We start from the raw sequence: 26,012 nt of genomic DNA on the forward strand, positions 1-26,012 counted from the left end.
TTTTCCCATCTAAGTTCTGGATTTTTATATATTGTAAAAGATTTGAAATAATGTGAACACTGAGTTGGCCATAAGCACAGAAACCAGTAGAAACTAAATTTTACAAATCCAGATCTACAGGACTTAAGAAGGAAACTGGGAGAGAAAGCCGCATCCTGGCTGTGCAGTGATGCTCTTAAACAGCCAGTTTTTCAGACAAAGGCAGAAGCCTCCTGGGCAGATGCCTGCACGCTAAGGAAATCTGAAAGCAGATGGGACGATGGCAACACGTGGCCACTATCCAGCTCCGGCCATGGGGTGGAGGTCAGAGACTTCCCGGTAGTGTCCAGACAAGGTCGGAACATGCAAGGGCAGGCAGGCGAAGCTGCTTACAAGTGACACCCAAGGAAACAGGAAAATATCTATTAGTCATAGGAAGCAAAACAGGAGGTCAATAAGAATGTTACTCCCGAAAAGGGATCTCTGCTCACAGGGGTTGTCAAAACCGCCAAGGCTCTTATTGATTATTTTGGCTTTCTTTTCAAACTGTGATCAGACCTAAGCAGATGACACTTTTGATAGGATGTGGGATAACTCATCTGCAGTGGGAAGACCATTGTTGAAGATGGTTTCTTCCAAAGCTAGGTTAACTCCCATAGTAGGGCATGTTGCCATACTCCATGGGGGGTGTGTAGGAAGAAGACTCAGAATTTTGGTGTTGGAAAGGTGTCAGGAATCATCTAGGCTGGAGATTGCAAATTGGTGGCCTGTGGTCAGAGTTGGCTTGCACATGTGTTTTCTTAGGCCTGTTTGGTGTTGGCCCATAAAGTGTTTTTAAAATTTTTTGAATTAGTCACCAACATTTTTAAATCAGATGATTTCATGTAAAGATCTCTCTCTTTGCTTTTGAAATACTGGAAATCTGTCTGCATGGGGCCGCACCCCACCGTGGCCACAGTAGCTGAGAAGCACCTTCCCCACTCCCTCCTTCAGCCCCTTGGGACATGTGCTCTCCAGTTTGCCACAGTCACCACTCATCTCTAGTGTGTCCCTGACATTGAGACTACCTGTCAGTCATCATTTATCCCAGTTTTAACTGTTGTTTTTCTTTTAGTAAGGTTAAAAACATAAAAGTGGGAAGGTTAAAAGTGGAAAGTGGTTAAAGGGAAACTTTTAAGAAAGTTATTTCTTAAACTTTTTCCTCTCTCATAGTAGAAATGTGAAAGACAAAGAGGGCAATATGTTGAAGGAAAAAACGGTGGAAAGTGTTTGGTGGCAGTGAAGACGATCAGCTGTTTCATGCAGTGGCCCCCTGCGCAGAAAGGACTTGCCTTAAGACACCTGGACCACTTTTCTCCTTTGTGTTGCCCACCTGGTCTCTGCAGGCGTTTTGCTGAGTCACCTCCCGGGTCTAACAGCTCAGAGACATGCTGAGACTTACTCTTCTAAACAATTGTAACAGGTTAGCGCCACGCCATGGCCGTTCCTGTTGAGGGCTCACGCGAGACGGGCGGTGCTGAAAGAGGGCAGCTCCAACTTGGGTGGTGAGAGGATCTTTATAGGAATTAGTGGGCAACCCAAAATTTAAAAGTAAGAAAACTCAAAAACATCAATTTGTTGATAGCCTCCTAGAGGAACACATGGCTCCAGCCTCCAGAGCTCAGTGGGAAGCAGAAGGGACCAAACCAGTTTACTTTCCTGCCCTGCTAAAAGCAGGAGGGCGATAGATGAGGGGAAGCGATGGAGGGAATTGGACCAGCCGGAGCACCGCTCTTGAGTATCTACAGTGATCGTGCTTGTTATTGCAGGAGAGAGAGATCAGAGGAGCGGCTTCTTGTCAGGAAAGGTGCGGCCTGGGGAGGGTCTGAGGGTCTTGTGGGCCCTGAGGTGGCTTTTGGTGGCTGTGCTAGGGCCTGGACCCTGGGAGACCTGAGAGATGGCCCATGTCCCTTAACTCTGTGCACCTGTTTCTTTATCCACTTCCCTTGCCTGTCTCATGAGATGCTTACGAGAATCACAGGATAACACGTTTTGAAACTGTGGAGCGCTACAGAGTACAGATGAGACTCCAGAAGGAACTTGAGAATCATTCCCCACAGCCAGTCCATCAGCTGGTTCTGTTGATTCCATCACCCACATCTCTCCGAATTTGTCGTCTGTCCATCGCTCTGCCATCCTAGTGCCGGGCACCTCCTGACTGCTCTCCCGGTGTCCTTGCCCCTCTGCCCATTCTCCATCCACCAGGAAGAGTGACCTTTATAAATGTGTGTAACTAAAATCCTCCACTGCCTTTCTCATCTGTATCTATGTCTTGCCATGATAACTGTACCCTTTGTTATACGACCCTCCCACCTCTGCCGCCTGCCCCGCCCCTGCTCTCCAGCTCCACTCCATCCCTCAGTCCCCCTGGATCTTCCCCGTGGGGCCTCTGCCCAGACCGCTCAGCCCTCACCAGCTCTCTCCTCCTGCACAGCTTGGCTTCAGGGTCCCCTCCTCAACCACCCTCCATGAAGCCTCTGCTCCTCGTTATTTCTCCCTCAGCCTTCGGTCCATGTCAGAAGACTTATCACACCTGGCTGGTGTGGGTGTTTTTTTTAATTGTGGTAAAATATACATACTGTAAAATTTCCCATCTGAACCATTTCTAGGTGTGCAGTTCAGCAGTGTTAAGTATATTCACTTTGTTGTGCGGCCAATCTCCAGAACTCTTTTCATCTTGCAAAACTAAAACTCTGTACTCATTAAATAACAGTTCCCCATTCATCTTCCCCTCGTCCCTGGCCACCACCATTCTACTTTTTGTTTCTGTGAATTTAACTACTCTAGAAACCTCATATGATGGAATCATACAGTGTTTGTCTTTTTGTGACTGGCTTATTTCAGCATAATCTCCTTTAGGTTCACATATGTTGTAGTATGTGACAGAATTTCCTTTCTTTGTTTTTATTTGAGGAAGATTAGCCGTGAGCTGACATCCGCCTCCAATCCTCCTCTTTTTGCTGAGGAAGACTGGCCCAGAGCTAATATCCGTGCCCATCTTCCTCTACTTTCTATGTGGGATGCCTGCCACAGCATGGCTTGCCAAGCGGGGTGTAGGTCCACGCCTGGGACCCAAACTGGAAAACCCCAGGCCACTGAAGCAGAGCATGCAAACTGAACCGCTACACCACTGGGTCGGCCCCTGGATTTCCTTTCTTTTTAAGGCTGAATAATATTCTGTTGTATATGTATACCACATTTTGTTTTTCCATTCATCTGTTGACAGACACTTGGGCTGTTTCCACCTTTGGCTGTTGTGAATAATGCTGCAGTGACCATGGGTATACAAATATTTCTTTGAGATCCCCTTCCAATTCTTTAGAAGTGGAATTGCTAGATCATCTGGTAGTTCTATTTTAATTTTTTGAGAAACCACTGTACTGTTTTCCATAGTGACTGAACCATTTTACATTCCCATCAGCAATGCACAAAGGTTCCAGTTTATCCACATCCTTGCCAACACTTATTTTCTTCTTCCTTTTTTTTTTTAACCGTAGCCATCCTAATGGCTTTGAGTTGGTATTTCATTGTGGTTTTAATTTGCATTTCCCTACTGATAGTGATGCTGAGCATCTTTTCATGTATCTATTCACCATTTGTATGTCTTTGGAGAAATGTCTATTCAAGTCCTTTGTCCATTTTTTAATCTGGTTGTTGGTGTTTTGTTGTCACATTGTGGTTCTTTGGCCTCTGGTTTTTACGTCTACTAGAATTTGGTGTGTACCCTAAGCTCCAGGAGGGCGGGGCCATGCGCACCTTGTTCCCTGCTGTCATGGAGCCTGCACATGGTTATTGGTTGATGAACAGACATGCATGTAGCTCTCAACAGCAAAGAATAAAAGAATGTATTAATTCATGCATTCATGCTTCTTTCGAGAAGGATTTAAGGCTCTGGTCACATCTCTTAGGAAGTACAGCATTTGGGGTAAGAATGGCAGGTGACCCTGAATAGGCTGTAAATGGACAAACCAGTCTTGACAGGTGTGATTTCACTGCTTTTGGACTGTGCCTGTTTGGTTGACTGTAAATCCCATTTCGTCTAATAATGCTGGTCCTGATGATGAAACTCTGCATGTGTTCAGTTATTTTATAGTTTCAAAATACGCAGCCATCTAATTAGTCTCCTTTGATCCTCCCTCATGAAGAAGGCAGGGAAAGCATAAGCCGGCTTCACAGATGGAAGAGCAGAAAGGAGAGGTGGAGTCACCTGCATCCCTTCTCTCCCACCTCCAGTGTCTTCTCCTCTGGTCCTTGTGCCTGACTCCCCCTCCCAGACCTCCGCCCCCTTGGTGGGTGAGCCCCTGCTCTTCCCAGTTCTCTGTCACTGACAGCCCCTCCCTCCCTTCTTCTCTCTTCTCCTGCTTCATTCAGGCCCTCGGGGTTCCTTACTAGGATCATGGTGGCAGCTCCCTACCTGCTGTGGACCTCTAGGCACGATGCTGTTCACTGCTGCCAGAGTAAACTTTCCCAAACTCCAATTTCCTCATTTTCCTGTGGAATTTGAATTCTTTGATGTTTCCACATTGCCTTCAGGGTAAAGTCCACACCATTCATGTGGCACCCAGGCCCTTCACAGCTCCCTCAGCACCTGCCGTGACTGACCCCCCGCCCTCCCGCCATGCCAGCCCTTCAGCCTGTTTCCCTGCAATCTTTGCAGATGCTGCTGCCTCTGCCTACAATACACCCCCCACAACCTGACTCCCCCAACTTATTCCCGAGTTTTGATGTCATCCTGTCCACCCTGACCTGCTGCCCCACCACCTCCACCCCAGCCGGAGTCGGGCCCCCGCCTGCCCCAGCTCGCTGTGTCTCTGTGTTTACCTCTTGGTACCACCTGCGCGTCTGTAGGTAATTGTACATTTCCTTGTCAGTCTCCTCGCTGGCTGTGCGCTCTGAAGCCGGGCGGTGTCTTTTTATCTCTCTATTTCAACAGTTGGCCCAGTGCCTCTCACAGAGTAGGTCTTTGCGGGAAGGAGGAGGGAGAGGAAAAGGGAAAGTTTGTCTGATTTCAAAGTTCATGTGCTTGCTGTCCCTGCCACCCCCCCCCCCGCCACCGCCCCCCCCCCCCCCGCCCCTGCCATTGCATCCTCCCAGGCCAGGGGGAGGGAGGTTATAGGTTGACTCCCAGAGTGACCCAGTCAGCTCTTCGTTCCCTGGCCACCCTGAAACTCACTGACCCCGGCCTACCTTCTGGTAAATGCATCCCAGCAAAGAGCAGTGACTCATGTGTGACTCAGCGAGGATGCAGCACAGCTGGAAAAGCGGCCCGTGTGTCCACTTGGGGGAGGGGTAGGAGGGATTAGGGAGCAGCCGAGAGCCAGGCCCTGTTCACGAGGTCTTGCAACCCCGCGCCTGCTAACTGGAACGAAGGTATAAATCCTCCCGTGTCCACAGAGCAAGAGGCTGCAGGAACGGAGCCTTAGGAGACAGAGAGCTGGGATTCTAGCCAATCTATTACTGTTAGATAGTATTTTAATAAACTTCCACTTCTGCCGGGGTTACCATGGTTATAGGCACTGTGTTGAGCATCTTGCATATGAATTATCTCATTTAATCCTCACAATAGCCCAACATCAACAACAAAAATAATAGCAAATTCATGGATAGCGGTTACTACATGCCAGATACCGTTCTGAGCACTTTGCATTTATTGAGCCATCTAATTCCCCCAATAACCGTATGATACAGGAACTATTATCCTTACTTTGCAGATGAGGAAACTGAGGCATAAAAAGGTCACCCATAGAGGTGCCCCAAAGTCCCATGGGAAGTAAATGGCAGCTGTGATGCACATGCAGGCTTCTGCATCTCCACTCTTAACCTCCATGCTGTGCATCCTCTGTGAAGTATGACTACAGTCCCATTTTACAGGAGAGGAAATTGAGGCTCAGAGAGGTTGGTCACTTATCCATAGTCACACAGCCAGGGAGTAAGGGAGAGTGGTTGTCTCCAACCCCTGGCTCCTCAACACTGTGCCCTCCTGCCCGGCTCAGGAGATGTAGTCGTCACGATACATGGTGGGCTTGGTTCTCCTTAGCCCGCCCCCACTGGTGCTGCCCAAGGGCTGAGTCCACAGGTTGGGTAGGATTCTGGGGAAGAAACTCTTCTAAGTCTAGGGTTACAGCAAAGGGAAGCGTTCGATGGCACGTTCTGCTGCAGGTCTCTTCTCAGTTTTGGGTCCCAGAGCACTTCCTCGCCCAGGGATGCTGACGGCGCTCTTATTACCTCCACAGACAGCGAGACCGTGCACTACCACTACGGGCTGAAGGACCTGGTCACAATCTTGTTCTACATCTTCATCACCATCATCTTGCACGCTGTGGTTCAAGAGTACATTTTAGACGTAAGTGACGCGTCTGGATTCTGAGACAGAGACTGGGGAGATGCCTTGGAGGAAACTGCAGCTCCGAACCCATTCGTCTCCTAAATTTGCATGCCCTGGTTGGTCCTGTTGCCTGGATGTGCCTCCCCACACTTTGGTCTCTGTCCTTCTCACAGCCTTCTTTAGGCATGTGGGGTAGCAGTGTTTATTATTACATGGGGAGACAGCTGCCTGGACTATGACAAGACAGTGTCCTTGTGGGTTTGTCAGACATAGATGATGGGGGGGTTCTTCACATCTAAGCTAAAGACGTTCATTTTGCTCTGTCTCAAAATGCTTGCTTTAAACTAAGCACTGTATGCACACAGAAAGCTTACACTAAATAACTTACATCATGGCCGGCTTCAAACTTCAGCCCTTTCGTGGGGAGAAAACAGGAGTTTATGCCTGTTCTCAATATACTTTTATATTAATACACAGGATTCTCTTTATTCTTTAGAAAATCAGCAAACGGCTTCATCTCTCCAAGGTCAAACACAGCAAGTTCAACGAGTCCGGACAGCTGGTCGTCTTTCATCTCAGCTCGGTGATATGGTGCTTCTATGTGGTGGTGACGGTGAGTGGTCCTCTGGCCTGCTGGAGGGTGGGGCCTGGGCCCCAGGCCGTGCGTCTCTTCTTGGATTTGCTAAGGAAATGTCTGTGAAGGGCGTAGCGGGGAAGAAAAAGAGTAGGGGGCAGTACGTTAACTTGGGGCAGTGTCTTAGAACGGGAGCTATTTTCGCATCCTCATGGTATTTGCCATGAGAGAGAGGCCGAACTGTATAGATGCCATGGTGTAGCTGCAGGGTCACCCTGTCCAAAAATAAACACTTGTTATGGTTATTATGTGATGTTACAATCATGATACCATATATCTGCATAGCACTGCATCATTTTACAGGACCTTCCTACAAATGCTATCCCATGAGAGAAATTTTATGTTCATTCCGGTACCCGTGTTAGGGATTGAAGAAATGCAGGCTCCAATTTCACAGTGTGCTCATGGTCACCTGGTTCTGAAGTGACAAGGACAGGACTTGGACTTGAGGGTCTGGTTCCAAGTTCACCACTTTCTGTTTTACCACTTTGGCCTCCTGCAGGCAAAGCCAGCACCCCCTTGTCTGCACGTCAAATCCTGTGGGAGCCAATGCCATTCCCACAGAGGCCTAGAGAACCAGACAACTTGTCTACTCCCCTTTCGACACAATAGGGCTCTTACTTGGAGCAACCTTGGATACAGCAGAATTCCTTTGTATGAAGGGATGTGGACAGTCCTTTGGGGTTTGCTGTAGCCAGACCTGGCCTGTGATGCTAGGAAGTTCTTAACTAGCGCGCATGCGCTCGCACACACCCTTGGAGCCCCACCTGTCTGTAACCTGGTCTCTTTCTCAGGAGCTGGAATTGTCCTGTGGCTGGAGAAGTCCAGGCCCAGGGCTTAGAAAGTTCCGCAACCCTGTGTCATCTTTTAGAAGTGTCCTTCCCTGCCTCGCCGGTCGCCTGGTCCCCTTCCTCTTCCGTCAGCGGCAGTGATGAGCTTTCCCGTCCTAAGGAACTGTCTCCAGAGCTGAGAGCTGACTTCCTATTCTCAAAACAGGAGTCAACATGTCCTTTTGATTATTTCGGTTATCATTTAATCACAGAACAGTTTTCCTAAACAGAACACTAGGAATTTTAAATGAAGGACCCAAGGCTTCTGTCCTCTCAGCCGGGCTGCCGTGTTACTCTGGCCCGGGAGGCGGACTTACCGTGAGGGCTGTGGGAGCGCCCCCTGCCGTGGGGCAGCGCACAGCCTGGTCCTCGGAAGTCTAGGTGCTTCTGGATCCCAGACCCCTCCCAGGGTCTTGGCATTTGTTCCTGGGGCCTCTGGAGACCCTGCACTGCTTTGAGGCAGACCGGCCTTAGGGTGCTACAGACATTTAACTGGTCTTTCAGGAGAAGCGTTGCCTCATCTCTGAATCACTTTTACCCTTTCTTCCTCACGCCCGGACATTCCACCCAGCTGTGACACATTAGAGCGGATTGGAGGCCAACGGCCAAGTTACTCAGCACCCCTTCCAGAGTGGGAATGCTCAGCTGCTCTGTCTCTGCTTCGCTCGGGCTTTCAAGTGCTTGAACATGGTGATGCTAATTAGCCTGGGAGCGTGTAGCACTCCTCTCGGGGAAGCCCAGCACAGGCTTCTATTATGGTGAAAGCCAGTTCCTCACTTAACTTCAACAGGAAATGGAGCCCAGGGGACCCTGGGAAGCCCCAGTGGCCCCAGCTCCTAATAGCACGTAGCTCCTGGCCCTCAACGACTCCATCTGAGCCATTCGGCAGGGGATGAAGGTGAACTGATAAGAAGAGAGGGTAGTTTTGTAAAAGGAGTAAAAACAGCTAGTTTTTTAAAAAATCGTATTTTTTACATCATGATGCGAATTTTCCTTGATTCCTCCTTCTTTCACCCTCCATAGTCAGTCCATCAGCAGGTCCCGCCAACCCTACCTCCAGACACATTGAGGTTCTGTCAGCTGCTTTCTGTCTGCACCGCCGCCCCCAGTCCAGTGGCTCTCTCCAGGGAAGAGATGGTTCCCCAGGGGACGTTTGGCAGTATGTTACTGGCGTCTAGTGGGTAGAGGCCAGGGATGCTGCTGAATATCCTACAGTACACATGACAGCCCCACAGCAAAGATCTGTCTGCTCCCAGATGTCCGTAGTGCCAAGGCTGGCTGAGCCACCATCATCTCTTGCCTGGATCACTGAATATCTTCCTTCTGGAAGAGGCTCTTTCCGTCCTGTACCCTCCCACCCTAATCCATTTTCTGGTCAGCCAGACAGATGTTTTTAGAACGTAAATCAAGTCATGCATTCCCCTGCTTAAAAGCCCCCGTCCCACTTGCAGTGACATTGTTCTTCCTCACGCCTGTGCTCTGGGCCCTGCAGCCTTGCCTGTCTCGTCTCACTGGCCCTAGCCCCGCCATTTTGCCTCTGCTTCTCTAACTGTCCTGGCATTCCTCCCTCCTGGGCTTTGCACGGTGGTTCCTCGCATCAAATCCTCCATCCCCTGACATCACTTGGCTGGCTCCATCTTGCCATCCAAGTCGCTACCTAAATGTCACCTCCTCAGAGAACCCCCTCAGTTTGTATTTTCTGCCCCATGACCATCACCCGGGCGTTTTGCTTGTTCATGTGTGTATTCTTTGCTGTCTGTCTCTCCCACTAGCCCCGGGGCTGCTTGCGAGCGGGCGCCCTGCTCACCGCTGTATCCTTGGCACGGCCGAACTGCTCACTGAATACTGGTGGTGAGAACGAATGAATAAACTGCGACATGTCTTCTTGCTCCAACCATCAACAGTTTTTAAAGTAATGAAGTGATTGTTTTTGTAAACATCATAGGTGATCATTTTTTAAAAAGTAAGCAATATATAAAAACTCAAGAAAGAAAGCAAAAATTTACCTCAGGTCACTCCCTCTAGAAATAACCAGTTTTATTTTGCTGTTTGATCCAGACCTTTCTCTCTGCATTTATACAGGCAGAGTGACAGGAGAGTGGCTGGACCAACCAATAACTTTATAAGAATGTCAGCCTCCTGCTTTTAACTTAACCTTTGAACTATCATTCCTTGTTCAGGGAAATAGAAAAAAGTCACTCTACTGGGGAAAGCAGGGCCGGTGGGCGTTTGGTCTCCCTGCCTGACTTCGTGTTTTGAAACCGAAAGTCCAGGCCTCAGTGGGAACCCAGTAGGGGAACAGCGTTCACGCTGGTGCTGGTCAGGGCTGATTGCCACCAGTGGACCAGTCACGTAGAGCAGGACTTGCGTGCGTGGTGCTTCCTGAAGGACCATTATAGAAGGTATGTCTGAATCTAGGAGCAACGCAGTGTCGTGCCTGGATTCTGCTGGTTCTGTGGTTTTGGGGTCGTGCACCTGGAAGGAAGGCTTCGTGGGGAGAGGGAGAGGTGGGTCCAGCTTGCTCAGGCCTCACTCAGGTCGATTTGTAGAACCAGAAGAGAACAAAGGACTTCCCAAGGCCCCCAGACCCTCTCCTGGTGCCTGTCGGGGGCGGGGTTGGGTGGGTTCCAGGTGCTGCCTCTGCCCCGCTTGGCCCCCTGCGGCCTCAGGGAGCTGGCGGGCCTGGGCTCCGAGGCACCCCCGCCCAGGCCCCCGTCGGGCAGCCGCCTGGCCCAAGCCCTGGAAGAGGCAGTGCCCAGGGCGGTGAGTCACCCTCCCCCCGGCCCCGCCCCTCCCTCCCTGCCCCTACACGGTCCCCGTGGACTGGACATCGCAGCAGGCAGCATTTTTTTGGGGAGTTTTCTTGGCTCGTTGGCTTCAAGGTCCTGACCTCGTTGTCTCCTAAGTGAAGGGGCCCAGCTGAGACAGGATCATCTGGCTGTTAGGTGTGCTGCTTCTCTTGGCCAGGCTTTTTTTTTTTTTTTGGCAGAAATTCCTCCCCCACCTCAGTCCCAGAAGTACCGTTTTCCTCCTTAAATACCTCGCTGCTTCCTCTAGGGAGGAACGTTCTCTGATTTCCTTGACGTGAGGCAGAGAGGGTGGCAGACAGCGTGTCGTCGTGTGCCCAAGTCCGACGTTCTGATGCAGGAGAGAGGGATGGCAGCGATGTGGGGGCAGGAAGGCGCTGCTCCCACCCCCATGTGCCCCAGGACCTTCCACCTCTGTGCGTGACCGAGGGAGGAAGGGCCGAGAGAGTGAGGAGACCGTAGAAATGAGGCCATGAGGGTTTCGCTGAGACCCCGTCCTTCAAATGTAAGTCACTGTGACTACACTGGTGCGTGAGCCTGATCGGACCTGTTAGGTCATTGGGCTGATGAGGCCATGGGGTGTGGGCTCGGGGCTGTGGACTGTCCCCGAAATGTCCAGGGGCATTTAGTGACTCAGAGTGGGGCGGATCAGCCCTCCCTCGGAAATACAATGGAGGATCCAATGGAGTCACCTAGTGCTCCTCACTCAGACACGCTGGCCTCCCTCTCCTGCGCTGCTGACCCCCGCCCTTCGTCCCGCGTGAGCAGTGAGGGTTCTCAGCCTCCTCACCAGAGCACCAGCTCAGTTCGTTACCTGACTGACTGAAGCAACCTGGCTGAGCTTACTGGACCAGGAGGTGGGTGGCCCGGCTCAGATTTCAGCTGCACTGCTGAAAAACCATCTTGTTTCAGGAGATCCTTCCAGTCTGTTCCTTCATTTCTCTATTTCTAAAATGAGGCCATACTAATCTAACCTTCTCTAAGTGACAAATAAGAGCCTTTTCTTTTTCCTCAGAAGAGAGAGATTGTCCAAAGCATTCAGCATTCGTTCATTCACCCAACAAATTTTTATTGGACTCCCGTGGTGTCAGCCAACTCTTGCTCATGGTGGGTTGTGTCCCCATGTGTTTTGTAATCTTGGATCATAAACTCATCTTCAGCAAGGTTTTATGTGTGACAATCCTGGGCATCCTTGGATGAGAGTATGTCCCAATGGTATCACTGATCCACAATCTTACTCATACTAATTTCTTAGCTTGATGGTTCCTGGACCCCACGGGTGGTATATATTTGAACTGTAAACCCAAACCAGTGTGAAAGTGAACACGGGGTTACAGATTTTCCTGGGATAATATTTTTGTTTTCATCCTGAGCCCAGGGTGAACAGACATCTTCTTTATCTCCCTGTGTTGGTTGTCACACTCTTTCTAGTCAACTCTTTCTCTGAGGTGGTAGCCCTTTGAGGGTCCTGATTTTTTACAAGGGTCTCGGGTTCTGCCTCCTAGGGCAACATCTTCTATTCCCACGTGGGTGTGAACATGCTGGCCCCACAGTCCCACCCTACTGCTCTGGCTTTTAGCTCCTCATCCCTTTTGGGTCCCAGGGGTTTTCCCTTTCTTATTGTGAACTCAGCTTTGCCTTTAAAAGAGTATTTGTTAGATTTCATCCAGCATTTCTAGGTGTTTTACGATGGGAGGGTTTTTGGGTTACCTGCCAACTTTGTCAGAGCCCTGGGCTAGATGCTGGAGATACAGAGAAGGGAAGAAAAGACCCCAGCATGAAGGAACTTGCAGAGTGATGGAGACAACTGGCCATAGTGATGCAGTGTGGTAAGGGTCACACTGAGGCCTCAGAGCGAGGCCTGTGGGGTCCTGCCATTCTCTTTATGCACGGTGATGTGAAAAGCCAAACTAAGCTTTTCATTTTCCCAGAGGATGGTGGTTCTGGAGGCCATTTGCTTATTCACTCTGCAAGCATTTCCTGCGTGCCGACATGCCAGGCATAAGAGTGGACACTGTCATATCAACATGAACTGTCACGCATATTTCTAACAATAACTCTGGGAGGGTAAGTATTTTTATCCTCGTTTTACAGGCGAGCCAGCTGAAGCTTAGGGAGACAGACTTGCTGCGGGGTGTAGCTAGTAAGTGTCCGGCCCACGTTGAGATGCAGGGCTTCTGACCTCAGAGCAGAGCTCTCCTGCCATGTTATGGCTCTTTCACAGTCAAGAAACCAGCCAAGTGCCTGCGGCTCCAACACAGACTGGTCCTTCGGTTTCACGTTTCCTTGTCCTTCCTCTTTCTGGCCGCTGGGGGCTGGGTGCACCCCTGACCCCTGGGGCTGCCCTTTCCCCAGTGGCTGCTCTTTACCCAGCAGGTCTCCCGTTCAATGTCTGAGTGCTGTCTCTTCTCGCCCACTGCAGGAAGGATATTTAACGAACCCACGGAGCCTCTGGGAAGACTACCCGCACGTGTACCTCCCGTGAGTATGCTCATGGCTCGGGCCCCAGGAGGAGTGAGCTGGTCCCTGGCCTCCTCATTCCAGAGTGTGGCCAGAACATTCCAGGGCCAGCTGGCCTGAGGCCTGGATTGTACCCCGAGCCTATCAGGGCACAGTATTGTGGGAGGCAGACTTGTCTGGGAGCTGCTTCCCCCCGGTATCTTGACTGCAGAATCCCAAAGTGGAATGTCGTCTACACTGGCCCCTATCACAGAGGATGTCATAGTCATCTGCTGTAACAGAACGCCATCGGCTGGGGGGCTTATAGACCACAGAAAGTGATTTCTCACAGTTCCGGAGGCTGGAAAGTCCAAGATCAAGGTGCCAACAGCTTCAGTGTCTGGCAAAGGCCCGCTTCCTGGTTCACAGATGGCCATCCTCTTGCTGTGTCCTCAGATGGCAGAAGCAGAGAGGGTGCTCTCTGGGGCCTCCTCTGCAGGGGCACTAATCCCATTTACCAGGGCTCCACCCTCATGACTGCATCACCTCCCACAGGCCCCACCTTCTAATACCATCACATGGGGCTCAGGATTTCAACATGTGAATTTTGAGGGGACACAGACATTCAGTCCGTAGCAGGTACCTACACCGCATGAGACAGAACATCCCATAAATTCTCTGGGCTCTGTACCTTCCTGGTGACCCGTCACATTTGTAGCACTTCTTCCCTGCGGCCTTCCATGGCTGGTGAGCCTTCGGAGGCAGCATCCCCTTCCTCCCTGGCTCCGGGCCCCTGAGCTCCCCTCCCTCAGGAGGCCACGCGGCCTTCCCGAGCCCCTTCAGAACAACAGCAGAGGACTCACAGCTGAGGCGGAGCCCGCCCTCGCTACTGAGAGCCGTCCTTCCCCCTCTGCACTCTTTCCATCATTTTTGTTTCTTTCCATGGACTTTCTGTCCCCTAAGTGCTCTTGTCTGTGGAGCAGGGTCCCCAGCTCCGGTGCAGTGCTGGGACCTCCCTCCCTCCCTGGCGCCTGGACCAGCTCTTCACACCGGCCCAGCCCTCGCCTCTCCCTCCTGGGCTTGGCAGGCACCTGCATGGACATCTGTCTCCGTCCCTCCTGTGTGACTCACTCCCTTGTCTCCAGCTTCCAGGTGAAGTTTTTCTACCTGTGCCAGCTGGCCTACTGGCTGCATGCGCTTCCTGAGCTCTACTTCCAGAAGGTACGGAAGGTGAGTACTCACTTCCTCCTCTTGGAGGCCACTCATCTCCCCTCCTGCTGTTCCCAGCACTGCCCTGTCCCTTCCTCTAGAAGCCCAGAGCGTTGGGTGCGGTGGGGATGTGCTGGCAGTCGGGTAGAATGCTGAGTCAGCCCTGGGGAAGTCTGTGGGCAGGCCTCCGGCGTGGGGCCACCAGCGTCCACCTCTTTGCTGCCTCCCACAGTAGACATGTGGTTCGGGGCATCTCACTCTCCTCTTCTGGATCATGGATGGAGAGGTTTCTGCCTTTCCCACAGTCTTTTTTATTTTTAAATAGCTTCCTTCTGAATTATTTCCAAAAGCCCTGTTCCCCAGTCCCTGTCTCTTCCTTCTCAGCCCCACTCCACCCTCTGCCCACAAACCCAGAGCTGCTGCCTCGTCCACCCTCAGACTGCTCAGCGGCCTGGTGCCCAGCCCTCTGGGGTTAAAGCGACCAGCCCTGTGGCCATGGGGGGAGGTGGCCTGGCCCACCCCGGCCCACCACGCTTCCCTCCCCTCCCGTGTCCTCAGCCAGGGATGAGCTTGGTCACTGTCGCTTCTCTCGTCTGCAGGAGGAAATTCCCCGCCAGCTCCAGTACATCTGCCTGTACCTGGTCCACATCGCTGGAGCGTACCTATTAAAGTGAGCGAGACCCCAGAGCCAGCCCCATCTCCTTGCCCTTCTATGGCCGTGCATCTCTCCACACGTTCATTCAATTAGGAGGCATTTATTAGACACCCTCTGTGTGCAGAACACCATGCTCAGACCTGGAAATACAAAGATGGATAATGGACGATTCCTTTCTCTTTAGTGGTTCATTCTCAGCCTTGTAGGAGAGACCGTTTACAGGCATAGACCAGGATGGTTTTAGTGTGGTGAGCACTGCATTATGTTATGTGTCACCTGCCATGGGAACCCAGAAGGGTGACAGACGACCTCAACTCAAGACAGAGCCAGGGAAGGCTTCTGAGGGATGTTGGTGCTTGAACTGTGGCTTTGCAGGTTGAAGGCAGCCTGGAGCTGGGCTCTTGCCTCAGGTCCGGTGGCTGATGCGGCCAGAGCTCGGCACCCTGGGCTCCCTTCCCTTCTGACGTGTGATGAAATGTGTAGTAGTCGCTGCGTGGTTGTTCAGAAGTGGGAAGAGTTGCTGTTGTGTTTGGCCTGGAGTGTCTCCTTTATGAACAGAATCATATTGATGAATAGGATCGGTCATTGCTCATTTGGAATTTTCTTGAGCTCGATCCTTGCAGTATGGGAGAATACCCTGTACTTTCTCTGGTCCGGCGTTTTGAGACCTTGCAGTGTGTAACTCTGCTAAGGTGCCTGGAGGTCCTGGAGCCCGTTACCTCCTAGGTCCTCAGAGCAGGCATCCCGTGAGAAGGACTGACCCCAGGTAACGGAGTCAGGAGGAAGGCAGCTGTCAAACTGCTCTCCTGTCTCGGGGGGCCTGGTGCAGTGTCGCTTCCCAGAGGGGTCTGGGAGGGGCAAAGGCTGTGTGTGGAGTATTGGGTGCTCACGTGTCTCCTGCAGACTGGGTGTAAGAAAGCCAGGCTGCGCTGTCCCAGAGCAGTGTGTGGCTGGGACTGGGGTGAGAATGCACAGGCGGGACCACAAAGGAGGAGAGCTTCCTGCTGCTCTCGGGTCCCCGCTGTATCATCACTTCTTCCTCCCAAAGATGAGAGGTACTCGGGGATCCGTTTTCCCCCCATGACGTGTCCCGGGGAAGGACGGGCAGGTGTCTGGCCCTGTTTGGACCTAGTCTGTGAATTCTTGTTTTGGCAGAACAGACCTGAGAGGCAGGGAGGAGCAGATCCTCCAAAGTCACCCTTTCCATTCCATTCCCAGCGAGGCTGGCACTATTTTCAAGGTGAGGCCTCCTCTCTCTGCTCCTTTAGGGAGCATGGCCTCCTTTCCCCTCCATCTTGTTCTAGTTTTCAGAGAGGAGTGGGGAAAGGAGAGCCCCTTGGCTGCAGGATTTCCCAAGGAAGACAGACCTTGACATGCCGAATGATACGGGGGCTCCTGTTGGTGAGGAGCTTGGCTTTGGGAGGCCTCCACTCACTCAGCACACGCCTGAGCCCCTCCCGTGGGCCAGACGCTGCTCCCAGAGCTGCACTTATACCTGGGTGAAGGCAGACAAGGCCCTGCTGTCCTGTGGCATCTGTTCTAGTGGGAGGCAGACCATAAATAAGGAAATAAATAAATAGTTTCCTAAGGTGGTATGTGTAGTGAAGAGAATAAAGCAGGATAATGTAATGGAGCAACTTGTCCACCGGCACCTTTGGTGTGCTGAGGGAAGGCCTCTTTGAGGAGGTGACTCAGATTGAGGAGTGAATGACAAGAGCCAAGTACATGAAGATCTGGGGAGGTTGCTGGGCAGGCAGAGGGAAGAGCAGGTGCAAAGGCCCTGAGGTGCGATTGGGCATAAAGCCCAGTGTGGCTGCAGTACAGAAAATGATTGAGACAAGGTCGTGGGCAGGATCGTGTTGGACTCTAGGCCATGTGAAGACATTGGGTAGTTTTCATATCATCTCTTGACCATTCTCAGGATCCAGTGACCATCCTGATCGTTTCCACTTTGGTCTCCTTGGGTGGAATCGGCCAGATCCTGATTTATCACTGCCCGTGGGAGTGCTCCCACATGATCTCAGGGACTTCCTGAAGCCCTATGTGTTTGGCGGGATCTGTGACTTCACTTTGCAGTCTTTTCCCATTTGTTTGAACTACAGCTGACCGTCGGCAGGAGGCTGCCTAAGGAACTTAGGTCCAGTGTCACACCTGGAAGTAAGCGAGGGCTGTGTCTCAGCGGGCACTGATGCTCCAAGAGGTCAGCTCACTAGCACGGATTTTTGCAATATGTGGAGTTTGCTTCCTCTTAGCTGTGAAGACTTGGATAAGGACACATCAGACGGTGGGAGTCGCTCGTATTTCTCCATGAAAGCTCAGCAGCTTGTTATGTGCTTGGTTGCGGGCTAGGTGACAAAGACAAGGTGACAAGTGCTGTGGAGAGTCTAGGACAGGCTCCCTGTGGGAGCAGGCAGGGGCGCCTCCCCAGCCAGCCCAGGTGGAAGCCAGTGGGGTCACTGTCAGGAACAATGAAAAGTGTGACAGCAGAACTGAACCCTCCGAGATGAGGCAGGGCCGGCCGTGCAGGTGGGAGTGAAGGCAGCCCAGGGCGCGGCTGCCGCCTCTGCTCCCCGGGGCGTTTCGGGGCACTGAGGCCGTGCGTTTGTCCGCAGCCTGAGCCGCCTGGGCCTGATCCTGCTGCTGTTGCAGTACTCCACCGAGTTCCTCTTCCACACGGCTCGACTCTTCTACTTCGCAGACGAGAACAACGAGAAGCTGTACGTGGTGCTAGGGGGAGGCCGGCCCCCCGTGAGGCCTGGCTGGTGGGGAAGGTCCTGCCCTGGGGGCACACTGCCCCCTTACCTGCAGGTGGCACCCCGAGGTCACTGTTTTCCTGGAGCATCTTATTCTAGATACCTCATCCCTCAAGCACCCTACTCGGCCACCCTTGAGCCCCCTTCCCACTTGGGGTCGCTTCTGGAGAAGTGGGTAAGGTTCCCTCACGGGCCCTAAATGATGACGTCCCTTTTCCACCCCCGCAAGCAGGTTTAACGCCTGGGCTGCTGTATTTGGGGTCACCCGCCTCTTCATTCTCACCCTCGCTGTGCTGGCCATCGGCTTTGGGCTGGCTCGCATGGAGAACCAGGCCTTTGACCCCGAGAGAGGGAACTTCAACACTTTACTTTGCAGGTGAGTTGGGCAGAAGCCCGAGGCGAGAAAGCAGGGCTCCCTGAGCGCATCCTGGAGCTCCCTGAACTTGACACAGCTTCCACGGAAGGTCTGAGGGTCTGAGGGCAGCAGACCCGAGTCTCCTGCTGGTTGATATTTAGCTGGAATTGTCTGGACGTCAGGTCTGAGGACAGAAGAGAGACCGGCCTTCTGCTGCCATCAGAACCACCTTCGCTTCCCGGCCCCGGCCTGCTCAGCCTGCAGTCGGGGCCCCAGTCGAATGGCAGTCCCCTCCCCTTGTCCAGCGCTTCACGGTGCACAGCAGCTTTCACATCCAGCCCCTCAACTGATTGTCACAAGCACACTTGGACTCTACAGCCGTGTCCTCGGCAGTTTGGCCAATGGCCTCCCGTAGCAGCAAGGAAGCCCTTGTGTTTCCATGGGACCCCTTGGCCTGGGAGGGTGTGTGCTTTGTCTCGGGTTGCTCAGCGTGTAAGTGGCATGCTAGATGAGAAGCCTCTCTTCTAGAATTATTTCTACTATATAATAATGCATTTTAATTCTTCCAATATACATGGAGCTGACATGCCTTGTGTTCTGTACTTTGGGTACAAAGGCCGTGGATCCCATCAGGCCTGTGGGCAGGGTGGCTGTGGAGCTGGACGCGCGTCTGTCCTCCTTCCTGTCTCCCTAGTCTCCGTCCATCCGTCATCACCCCAGAGCGCGCTAGAGCAGAGACTGGCCCTGAGATTCCCGCTGTTCCGGTGGTGGTGGAGGGATGGGGTGTGCTGGTGCTGGGGGTGATGGCCATGGGAGCTCAGGTTCCTGACCCCATCTCCCCACTGCCTGGGGTCCTGGGCCTGAGTGCATCCTGAGCCCACCGCTGTGCCCTCCACAGGCTGTGTGTGCTGCTGCTGGTGTGTGCGGCCCAGGCCTGGCTCATGTGGCGCTTCATCCACTCCCAGCTGCGGCACTGGCGGGAGTACTGGAACGAGCAGAGTGCCAAGCGCAGAGTCCCAGCTGTGCCCAGACTACCAGCCAGGCTCATCAAGAGGGAATCTGGTGAGTGCCAGGCAGGGCCGCGGGCGGGTAGCAGGTGAGTCTGTCTGGGCTGAGGGGAAGAACCAGGCCCTGAGTCTGCAGGCTCGACCAGGCCAGTGCTGCCCCTCCTTGTCCTGAGCTGCCCCCGGGCCTGGGCTCCTTGGCTCCTGCCAGGGCCTGACTGGCCCGTGGCTGGGCGTGGGCCAAGGACACACTGTGGGTGGGGCTGGCCCTGCCTAGGCGGGGAGCCCTCTTCGCCACGGTGGGCAGGGCGGCAGCTGGGCTAGGAACTCTGGCAAGAAGCATGTCCTCAGGGTGGCTTCTGGACTGCAGCCAAGCTCTGCCACCCGTTCCCTGTCCCCACCTGCCCTCTTGCTCTACATCTCAGCCTGCCTCTGCTCCCAGGTTGCTGGCTCCTCGTCTGTCTTCAGGAGTGACTCAGGGTGGCACAGTGCTCAGTGGGTGGCAGGGGTGGGACACCCACTTCTCCTTTGACCCCTGCCACGCACTCTAGTAACCACTGCACCCCCTGGGTCCCGGGGCACTGCCAGCCCTGCAATTTCCATCCAGCCTGGGGGCCTGTCTGCACCAGGGTCTGTTTTCTGACTCATCTGCCCTTCTCCAGGTGTGGCCTGCCTGGCGAGGGTGCACGTGTGTTCGCACCAGACGCGTGCGTAGTTGGGTGTGACGAGGTGTCAGGCCTGGCTGGGGGTATGCGCAGGAGGCTTCAGCCTCTGACTGAGCAAGCACGCGGAGGCGTTTGGCAACAGTGAAAAGATGGCACAACTTTTTGTCAGGCGTCTGAGGAGGGCCTTGTCCCTACAGCCTCTCTGCCTCCTTCTTCTGTTCCCACCATCCCAGGAGTTGTGCTGAAGTGGACTGGCGCCCAGCAGGGGCCTGGGAGAAACTGAGTGATTTTACAAGGGTCTGGCCCCGGCCTGCTCCTGGGTTACTGTGTGTCATCCCAGCCCCTCCCTCTAAAGGACAGTCAAGAGACCCACCACCTCAAACATAGCTGCTGGCAGCCAGACATGGGGAAAACAGGAGCCCCGGGGGGCTGTCTGCTGGTTTCCTCTCTCTGTGTCCCCAGGGCTCATCCTGTGTGCAGCCGCAGGGCAGCCCAGCCCCCACGGGCCCCTCTCCTGTGTCAGTCCCAGCAGAAACACCACATCTGTCTGTCTCCCTTCATTTCCTAGGTTACCATGAAAATGGAGTGGTGAAAGCAGAGAATGGAACCTCCCCACGGACTAAGAAACTCAAGTCTCCCTAAGGCCAAAGGCTGCCAACAGGAATCTTCTCGCAGGGCCCAGCAGGGAGGCGGGGAGCCTGCCTCCACCCCTGCGGCCTCTGTCCCTGCCTCCCCCTTCCTGCCCCGGATGCTCCTTCTCAAACAGCAGGCACCTGTCTTCAAACAGGGCTTCTCCTCTGTCATACTTCTTGGCTGTCTCTTCTTCCATAAACCATTCTCAATAAAACCAAAAATCTTCCTCTTTCTCTCCCTCAAGCCACCTCATGTCCTCACCTCTGTCCTGTGTTGGGTTTTCTAGAAGCCCAATTTCTCATGGTTATCTTTCTGCTTGCCTCCTCTTTCTCTTCCTTCACGGCTGCTGCCTTCTCTTTGTACTTCTTCAGTTCACCATATTGTGCAATTTTTCTGTGTCTGATTTTTACAATGAGAGGGAGCTGAGATCGCAGTCCTGGCCATCCAGCACCCAGCGTCAGTCCCCAGGACCTGTCAAGGTCTGGAAGCCTCGTGCCAAGGAGCCTCGGCCTGGGGCAGGTCGCAGGCCCCCCGGTGGCCCCCATGTGGATGGGCAAGAGGAGGAGACTACCCTTTCAGATGACCGTCTCCTAGGTGCTGACTAACTGACGAGATGTGTGATTCCAGTTCGGCACGCGCCGTCGTGAGGCCCCGCAGCGCCACTGCTGGTTGTAAATGCCAAGGCCTTTGGCTTCGGGACAGGATGTCTTGGTCCAGAAGGATGGTATGAGCTGCGTTGGGTCCTGTGACTCGAGACAGCTTACTGGTGGCCACTCCCAGCCTGGAAACCAGCCTGCTCCCACTCAGTCTGGGAGGTGCTACAGGAGGACAGGTCTCCCGCTCTGGAGCAGGGGCAAGCGCACCATGCAGCAGGCTCTTCCGGAAAGGTGCTGGCAGCAGAAGTGGTGGCCGAGTCCTCCTAGGCCTCTGGTCCGCAGCCTCAGTTGCTTTTCAGCCATTCACCAGCATTCAAAAAACCAAATGAAACCGCCATTAACAGACCAGCCTGGGATTTGCTGGTCCTGAACCCCAGACCCGGCCGGCCTTGTTCCCCGATGCCATCTCTAGCTGCAGGAACACTAACCGCCACGTCGGCCCCTTGGTGCCCCAGGGAGCGTCACCTGGGCCACTCACCCTCTGGCCTCGCTCATTGAGTGTTCTTCAGAATTGTTGTTGTCACCTGATGTTTGCTGGGCACACCGACAGCTTCCAGACCGCAGGACCCAGGGCTGAGTCAGAGTCACTCTGCTGGCTCGGGAGCAGACACAGCAGTACCGACAGGCGGCTTCTGCCCTGGCCCTCACTCATGCTCTCCCCTCCCTCCACCAAAGCTGAGGTCTCCAGGTCCTTATGATGCCTGGTGAGGGCTTCCAGAAGGGGCGTTAGGCTTTCAGAGTCCCGATTAAGAAGTGAACTCTGCTGAGGCGAGGGGCGGCGGTTCTTGATGGCACAGGACTGTCAGTGTCATTCGACGTGCTGGTTCTCTTTCTGATGTCACAGGAGAAAGCAAACCTTGGATTATTACCCAAAGGGGGAGATGGGTCTTTCCATCAGACATCACTTCTCCAGTGGCTGAGGGATTTGTTACCTGACACCGCTGTCGACCCTTACCTCGTCCAGGTTCAGGTGGCAGAAATGGGAAGAACTATCCTTGGCTTCTGATCACCCTTAGGAAAACACGCACTTCTCCCGTCCTTCCCTCTCGTCCCTGACGCTTCTCTGGGCAGCCAGGCAGAATGTTGGTAAAAGGGTGCACTGGTATCACCCCAACAGACGCGGTCCAGACCCCTTAGCCATTTCCATCTAACAGCACTGATGCGGCTGGTGTTGTCACGCCCCCGCCTTGTCTGGTGACTGCTAATGGAGGGGGTGTTCAGCCAGTGGCCGCCTCAGCCGCCCCGTCAGCCTGGCTGCCTGTCCAGCTCTATCCGGGCTGCATCCTTGGCAGGCGCTTCTGCTCCCCCCAGGTGCGCCCTGGGGAAGCCGCTGAGCTGTGCCTGCAGCAGATCCATGGTGTGTGCGGGGTGCTGCAGGTGGCGGGTGCTGAGTGACAGTCCAGGTCGTGCCATCAAGCAGCCTCCCTTCCCATGGACAGGGTGTTGGCCCCACATTCCCAAGGTCTCCCGCGGGCTCTGGGTGCAGCAGTGTAGTGCGCCTTGGTGGTGGCACCATCAACCCAGGGGCCGGGCGACTCCAGCTCTGTTCCTCCAGGACAGCATTCATTCAGCAGTGAGAGTCAACAAAAGCTTTTCTGCTGTGAAAACCCTGAGACTCTGAGTAAGGCTAGCATCTCACCAGCTGGTCTTCAGGAGTGACTTAGGGAAGAGGTGGCTGAGGGGGTAGTTGTAGGGTCTTTGTCACCCCACCGGCGTTCCTGGCACATTTATTCCGAGCAGAGCCATGGCTTTGGCAGTTTGGCTCTAACCATGTTGCCAGGGGCCAGAACGACTTGGTTCCACTTCATCCTGTGAGCCTGGTGGGCTGGTCTGGCCCAGTCTGCCCCAATTTGGCCCCTGTGGCTGTTTTCTTCAGTCTCAAACACTCTCCTGCTGCCAAAGTGCTGAGCCACCTGTGACGGCCCTGCCAGACGCCCCCAGCTCGAGAGGCCGCTCAGCGCCGTTCGCCAAGAGCTGGCGAACAGATGCTAATCTACCTCAGCAACCGCTGCCCAGCTCAGCATCGCTGACCGGCACGGGCCTGGGGGAAGCGGGCAGGTGGCAGTGGCAGGAGAGCGAGGATCCCGTGCTCCGATTCCCCTCCTTGGAGGTTATTTTTACCATCCAGGCTCTGATAGCTGTACTATTAATAAGTTACATGCGTTCGTTTTGAAAGTAGAGGAAGGTTCTGGGGGAACTGAGGAGAGCTGCTGCTCCCATTCCAGTCGCTCCTCACCCTGCGTGTGTCTGGGCCACCGGCCCTAAATTGTTGCTGAGAACCTTTTCCATCTCTGCCCCAAGGCAGAAGTCGCCAGCATTTCAGAAACCAAAATAGACGTCTGTGCCCTGGCCCTCTCTGCGGGTGCCTCTCGAGACGGGCATCCCTCGGGCCCTAGAAGCCCCCGATGCTGGGCTGGATGTTCCAGGGGTGTGCGCTTCTGGTTTCTCTCTTGGGACCTTCTTCGTCAGCACCCTTTGATGTTATTGTAAGTGGTGAATAAGAGGTAGGGGCAGAGAGTGCACCCCCTCCCAAAATTCCGGAGCAGAACATTCTGTTCCCTGGATGCCTTTTGAATTTGAGGCGGCTTGCTGACCCCATGTGGCCGGGGGAGGCTTGGTGTGGGTTTCCTTTGTGGCTTCAGCCTTCCCCGGTGGTGTTTCCTAGGCCTGGGGGGAGATGAAGGAGGGTGGTCTGGACAGAACTGCCCTCCCGAGGCCTGAGTGTCGCAGGGAGTGGCCTTCGTTCTCCGCCTTCCAGGCCTCTGCCCTGTCCTCCTCTAACGGCGAGTGTGCTGAGTGAGTCAGGTTGCTGAGTGGTCCAGCTGCCTTCCCGTGCTCAGCCCTGGTCCTCAGGAGGGACTCTGGGCACAACTGGGGAATTGGGTCATTGTCAGATCACTTGAAAACCTAAAGAAACTCCCTCTCCTGCCCAGGGCTGGCCCAGTGAGGAAGGCTTTACTGACCTCTCCCACTCTTTACCCCGTTCTTGGTTCTCGCATGCATATCATCTCCTCCGAAAAGGCTGAGAAAGCCTGCTCCTCCGCTGCCCCACCCCCCCTTTTCATGGAGGTCTCAGAAGAGCCCCGCAACATTGGGACTTCCGGGCTCTGCGCCTCAGATCCTTATTCTCTTGCTGTAAGAAGTGCCTTACTTGCCGGGTGGTTTTCAGTCTTCCCTTGTGCTGTGTGGCCTGCCCCCAGTTGCCAGGGCTTAGGGCTGTCCGTCATGTGCAGCCAGGGCCACTGGACCTGCTATAGTTACATGTAAAAGGGACACGGATTGTGACAGTTTTGCCTCATCCATCTCTCCCACATTGTGATGGGTCTGTGCCATGTCCTCTGTTCTTTCTGGTTTCTCCCCCGTGTCAGTTTTCTGTGAGGCCCAACCGCAGGCTCCTGTGCCTGCTACCTATTAAGGGAAGCTCAGGGGTCCCCTGCGCCTCTGGCCTCACACGGTGAGCCCTGCTCTTCCAGTTCCCCCACATTAAAAGAAAAGGCATCCTTGTGATAACCTCTTCCCATCTCTGGCTTCCCATTCAACCCAAAGTCTATATGATAAAGGTGTTTACTTTTACTTCCCAGTCACAAGTGTTGACTCCTGGATGCCCGTGTGACGGTGGGTTTGGTTCGGCTGTTGCAGAACTTCCTGGAGCTCCTCATTCAGTGTCACCTTGTGTTGGCAGCAGTGCCCCTGTCCCCTGCTGGCCTGCCTTTCCTTGCTCTTCCGGGTTGTGCAATAACTCTCCCAGCCAGTGGTCCTTTCCACAGGCTTTGCTATCCCTTACAACACCCTGCAACTGAGGAGGGAAGGGACCCATGGGAGGGGTGGTGGTCATCCCCTACAGAAGACACATCAGCCACTTTCCTTCTGTTACTGTCATTCTCGTGACCCTGGCTGGGTTTCTGTGGCACTCTAGTAGAACATTGTAGCATCATCTTAGAAGTCCATATATTTTTTTAAAAATCTGTTGAAAAGGAAAAAAAACCATCCTCATGACGGGGCATTAGTAAGTCAGCATCTGGGAATAAGATGACACCCGAGACATCACCATCACTCTGCCTAAGAGCATTCCAGAGTTTCTAGTTCATGTGGAGAGGAAGGGGATTTTCCTGAGAGCCAGCCCCGTGTGGACAGCCCTGTTCACCTGATAGGACCGGGCTGTGACTAAGTGCTGCCATGTCCTTGGGTACAGATTCGAGTGTTTGTGATGAGACGATAAACCTCACTTTTCAGTTCCTCGTGTTTAATAAACATCTGAAGGATGAGCTGAGGCTGCTGGTGTCCTGAGCAACTCAATGCAAACGTGGACAGACCGTCTTTGTTTTTCCACTTTAGCCTGTTCATGTCATGGACCAAATTTCAACAAGGAACTCAAGGAAAACTTGTACATGCATATTTATGCTTTCATGTCAAAGGGTTTTTGGGGGGACTTTTTACTTTCAGTGAACTTTTTCCAAAATCCTTTTTCCACTGTTTCTGTCTGGTTTTAAAACAAATTACGGTTTTGTATGAATTTTTTAATGTACATTTTGAAACAAATGATCAGCAAATATTTTTGAAATAACTGAATAAAAGGTATAGAATTATCAGTCTAATTGTCTCTGGTATAATTCCTTATGTTCCTTTTTAAATCTGGATGCTTCGTTTGCTTTTACTTGAAAAGTGAGTTTGCATCAATTTTAGTCTCGTTTCTAATGTTTTTCACCATATTAGTTATTTCTTGGAAATCTTCTGTGATATATTTGTTCATTGTGGTCATGTGAATTAGGGCATTGGCACTAAGGATGGAGAAAGGGTTGGTTATACTGAGTGCTAGGGAGTAATAAGCATCATTTTCTTTGGTCTCCGACAGTGAAGTATGAGGGCGGGAAGTTCCCTTGACGAGGGTCTGTGGGTAGGAAGCTGCACGAGGACACACACCATGTCGGTGCCTACGCTACGCTATAATGAGTCATCTGGCTAGAAGATGGGATGAAGTTTGTAAAAGCCACCACATGTTAGTGTTGGTGCTAAACAGAAGACATCCTAG

At 53.2% G+C, this 26,012-nt stretch overlaps 1 protein-coding gene across 1 annotated transcript in view; it reads left to right on the forward strand.

Annotated features, from left to right (window-relative positions):
• Positions 1-25,578, forward strand: part of TRAM2 (translocation associated membrane protein 2) — a 76,368-nt gene extending 50,790 nt beyond the window's left edge. Inside the window, exons 3-11 of the mRNA XM_014834657.3 lie at positions 6,252-6,361; positions 6,840-6,956; positions 13,037-13,095; positions 14,199-14,283; positions 14,862-14,932; positions 17,530-17,634; positions 17,903-18,046; positions 18,924-19,087; positions 20,263-25,578. Coding sequence (XP_014690143.1) covers positions 6,252-6,361; positions 6,840-6,956; positions 13,037-13,095; positions 14,199-14,283; positions 14,862-14,932; positions 17,530-17,634; positions 17,903-18,046; positions 18,924-19,087; positions 20,263-20,336 — 929 coding nt within the window. The 3' untranslated portion in view covers positions 20,337-25,578. The remainder of the gene's footprint in view (positions 1-6,251; positions 6,362-6,839; positions 6,957-13,036; positions 13,096-14,198; positions 14,284-14,861; positions 14,933-17,529; positions 17,635-17,902; positions 18,047-18,923; positions 19,088-20,262) is intronic.
• Positions 25,579-26,012: the final 434 nt, after the last annotated feature.

This window comes from Equus asinus, chromosome 8, assembly GCF_041296235.1.
Source record: "Equus asinus isolate D_3611 breed Donkey chromosome 8, EquAss-T2T_v2, whole genome shotgun sequence".
NCBI lineage: Eukaryota > Metazoa > Chordata > Mammalia > Perissodactyla > Equidae > Equus > Equus asinus.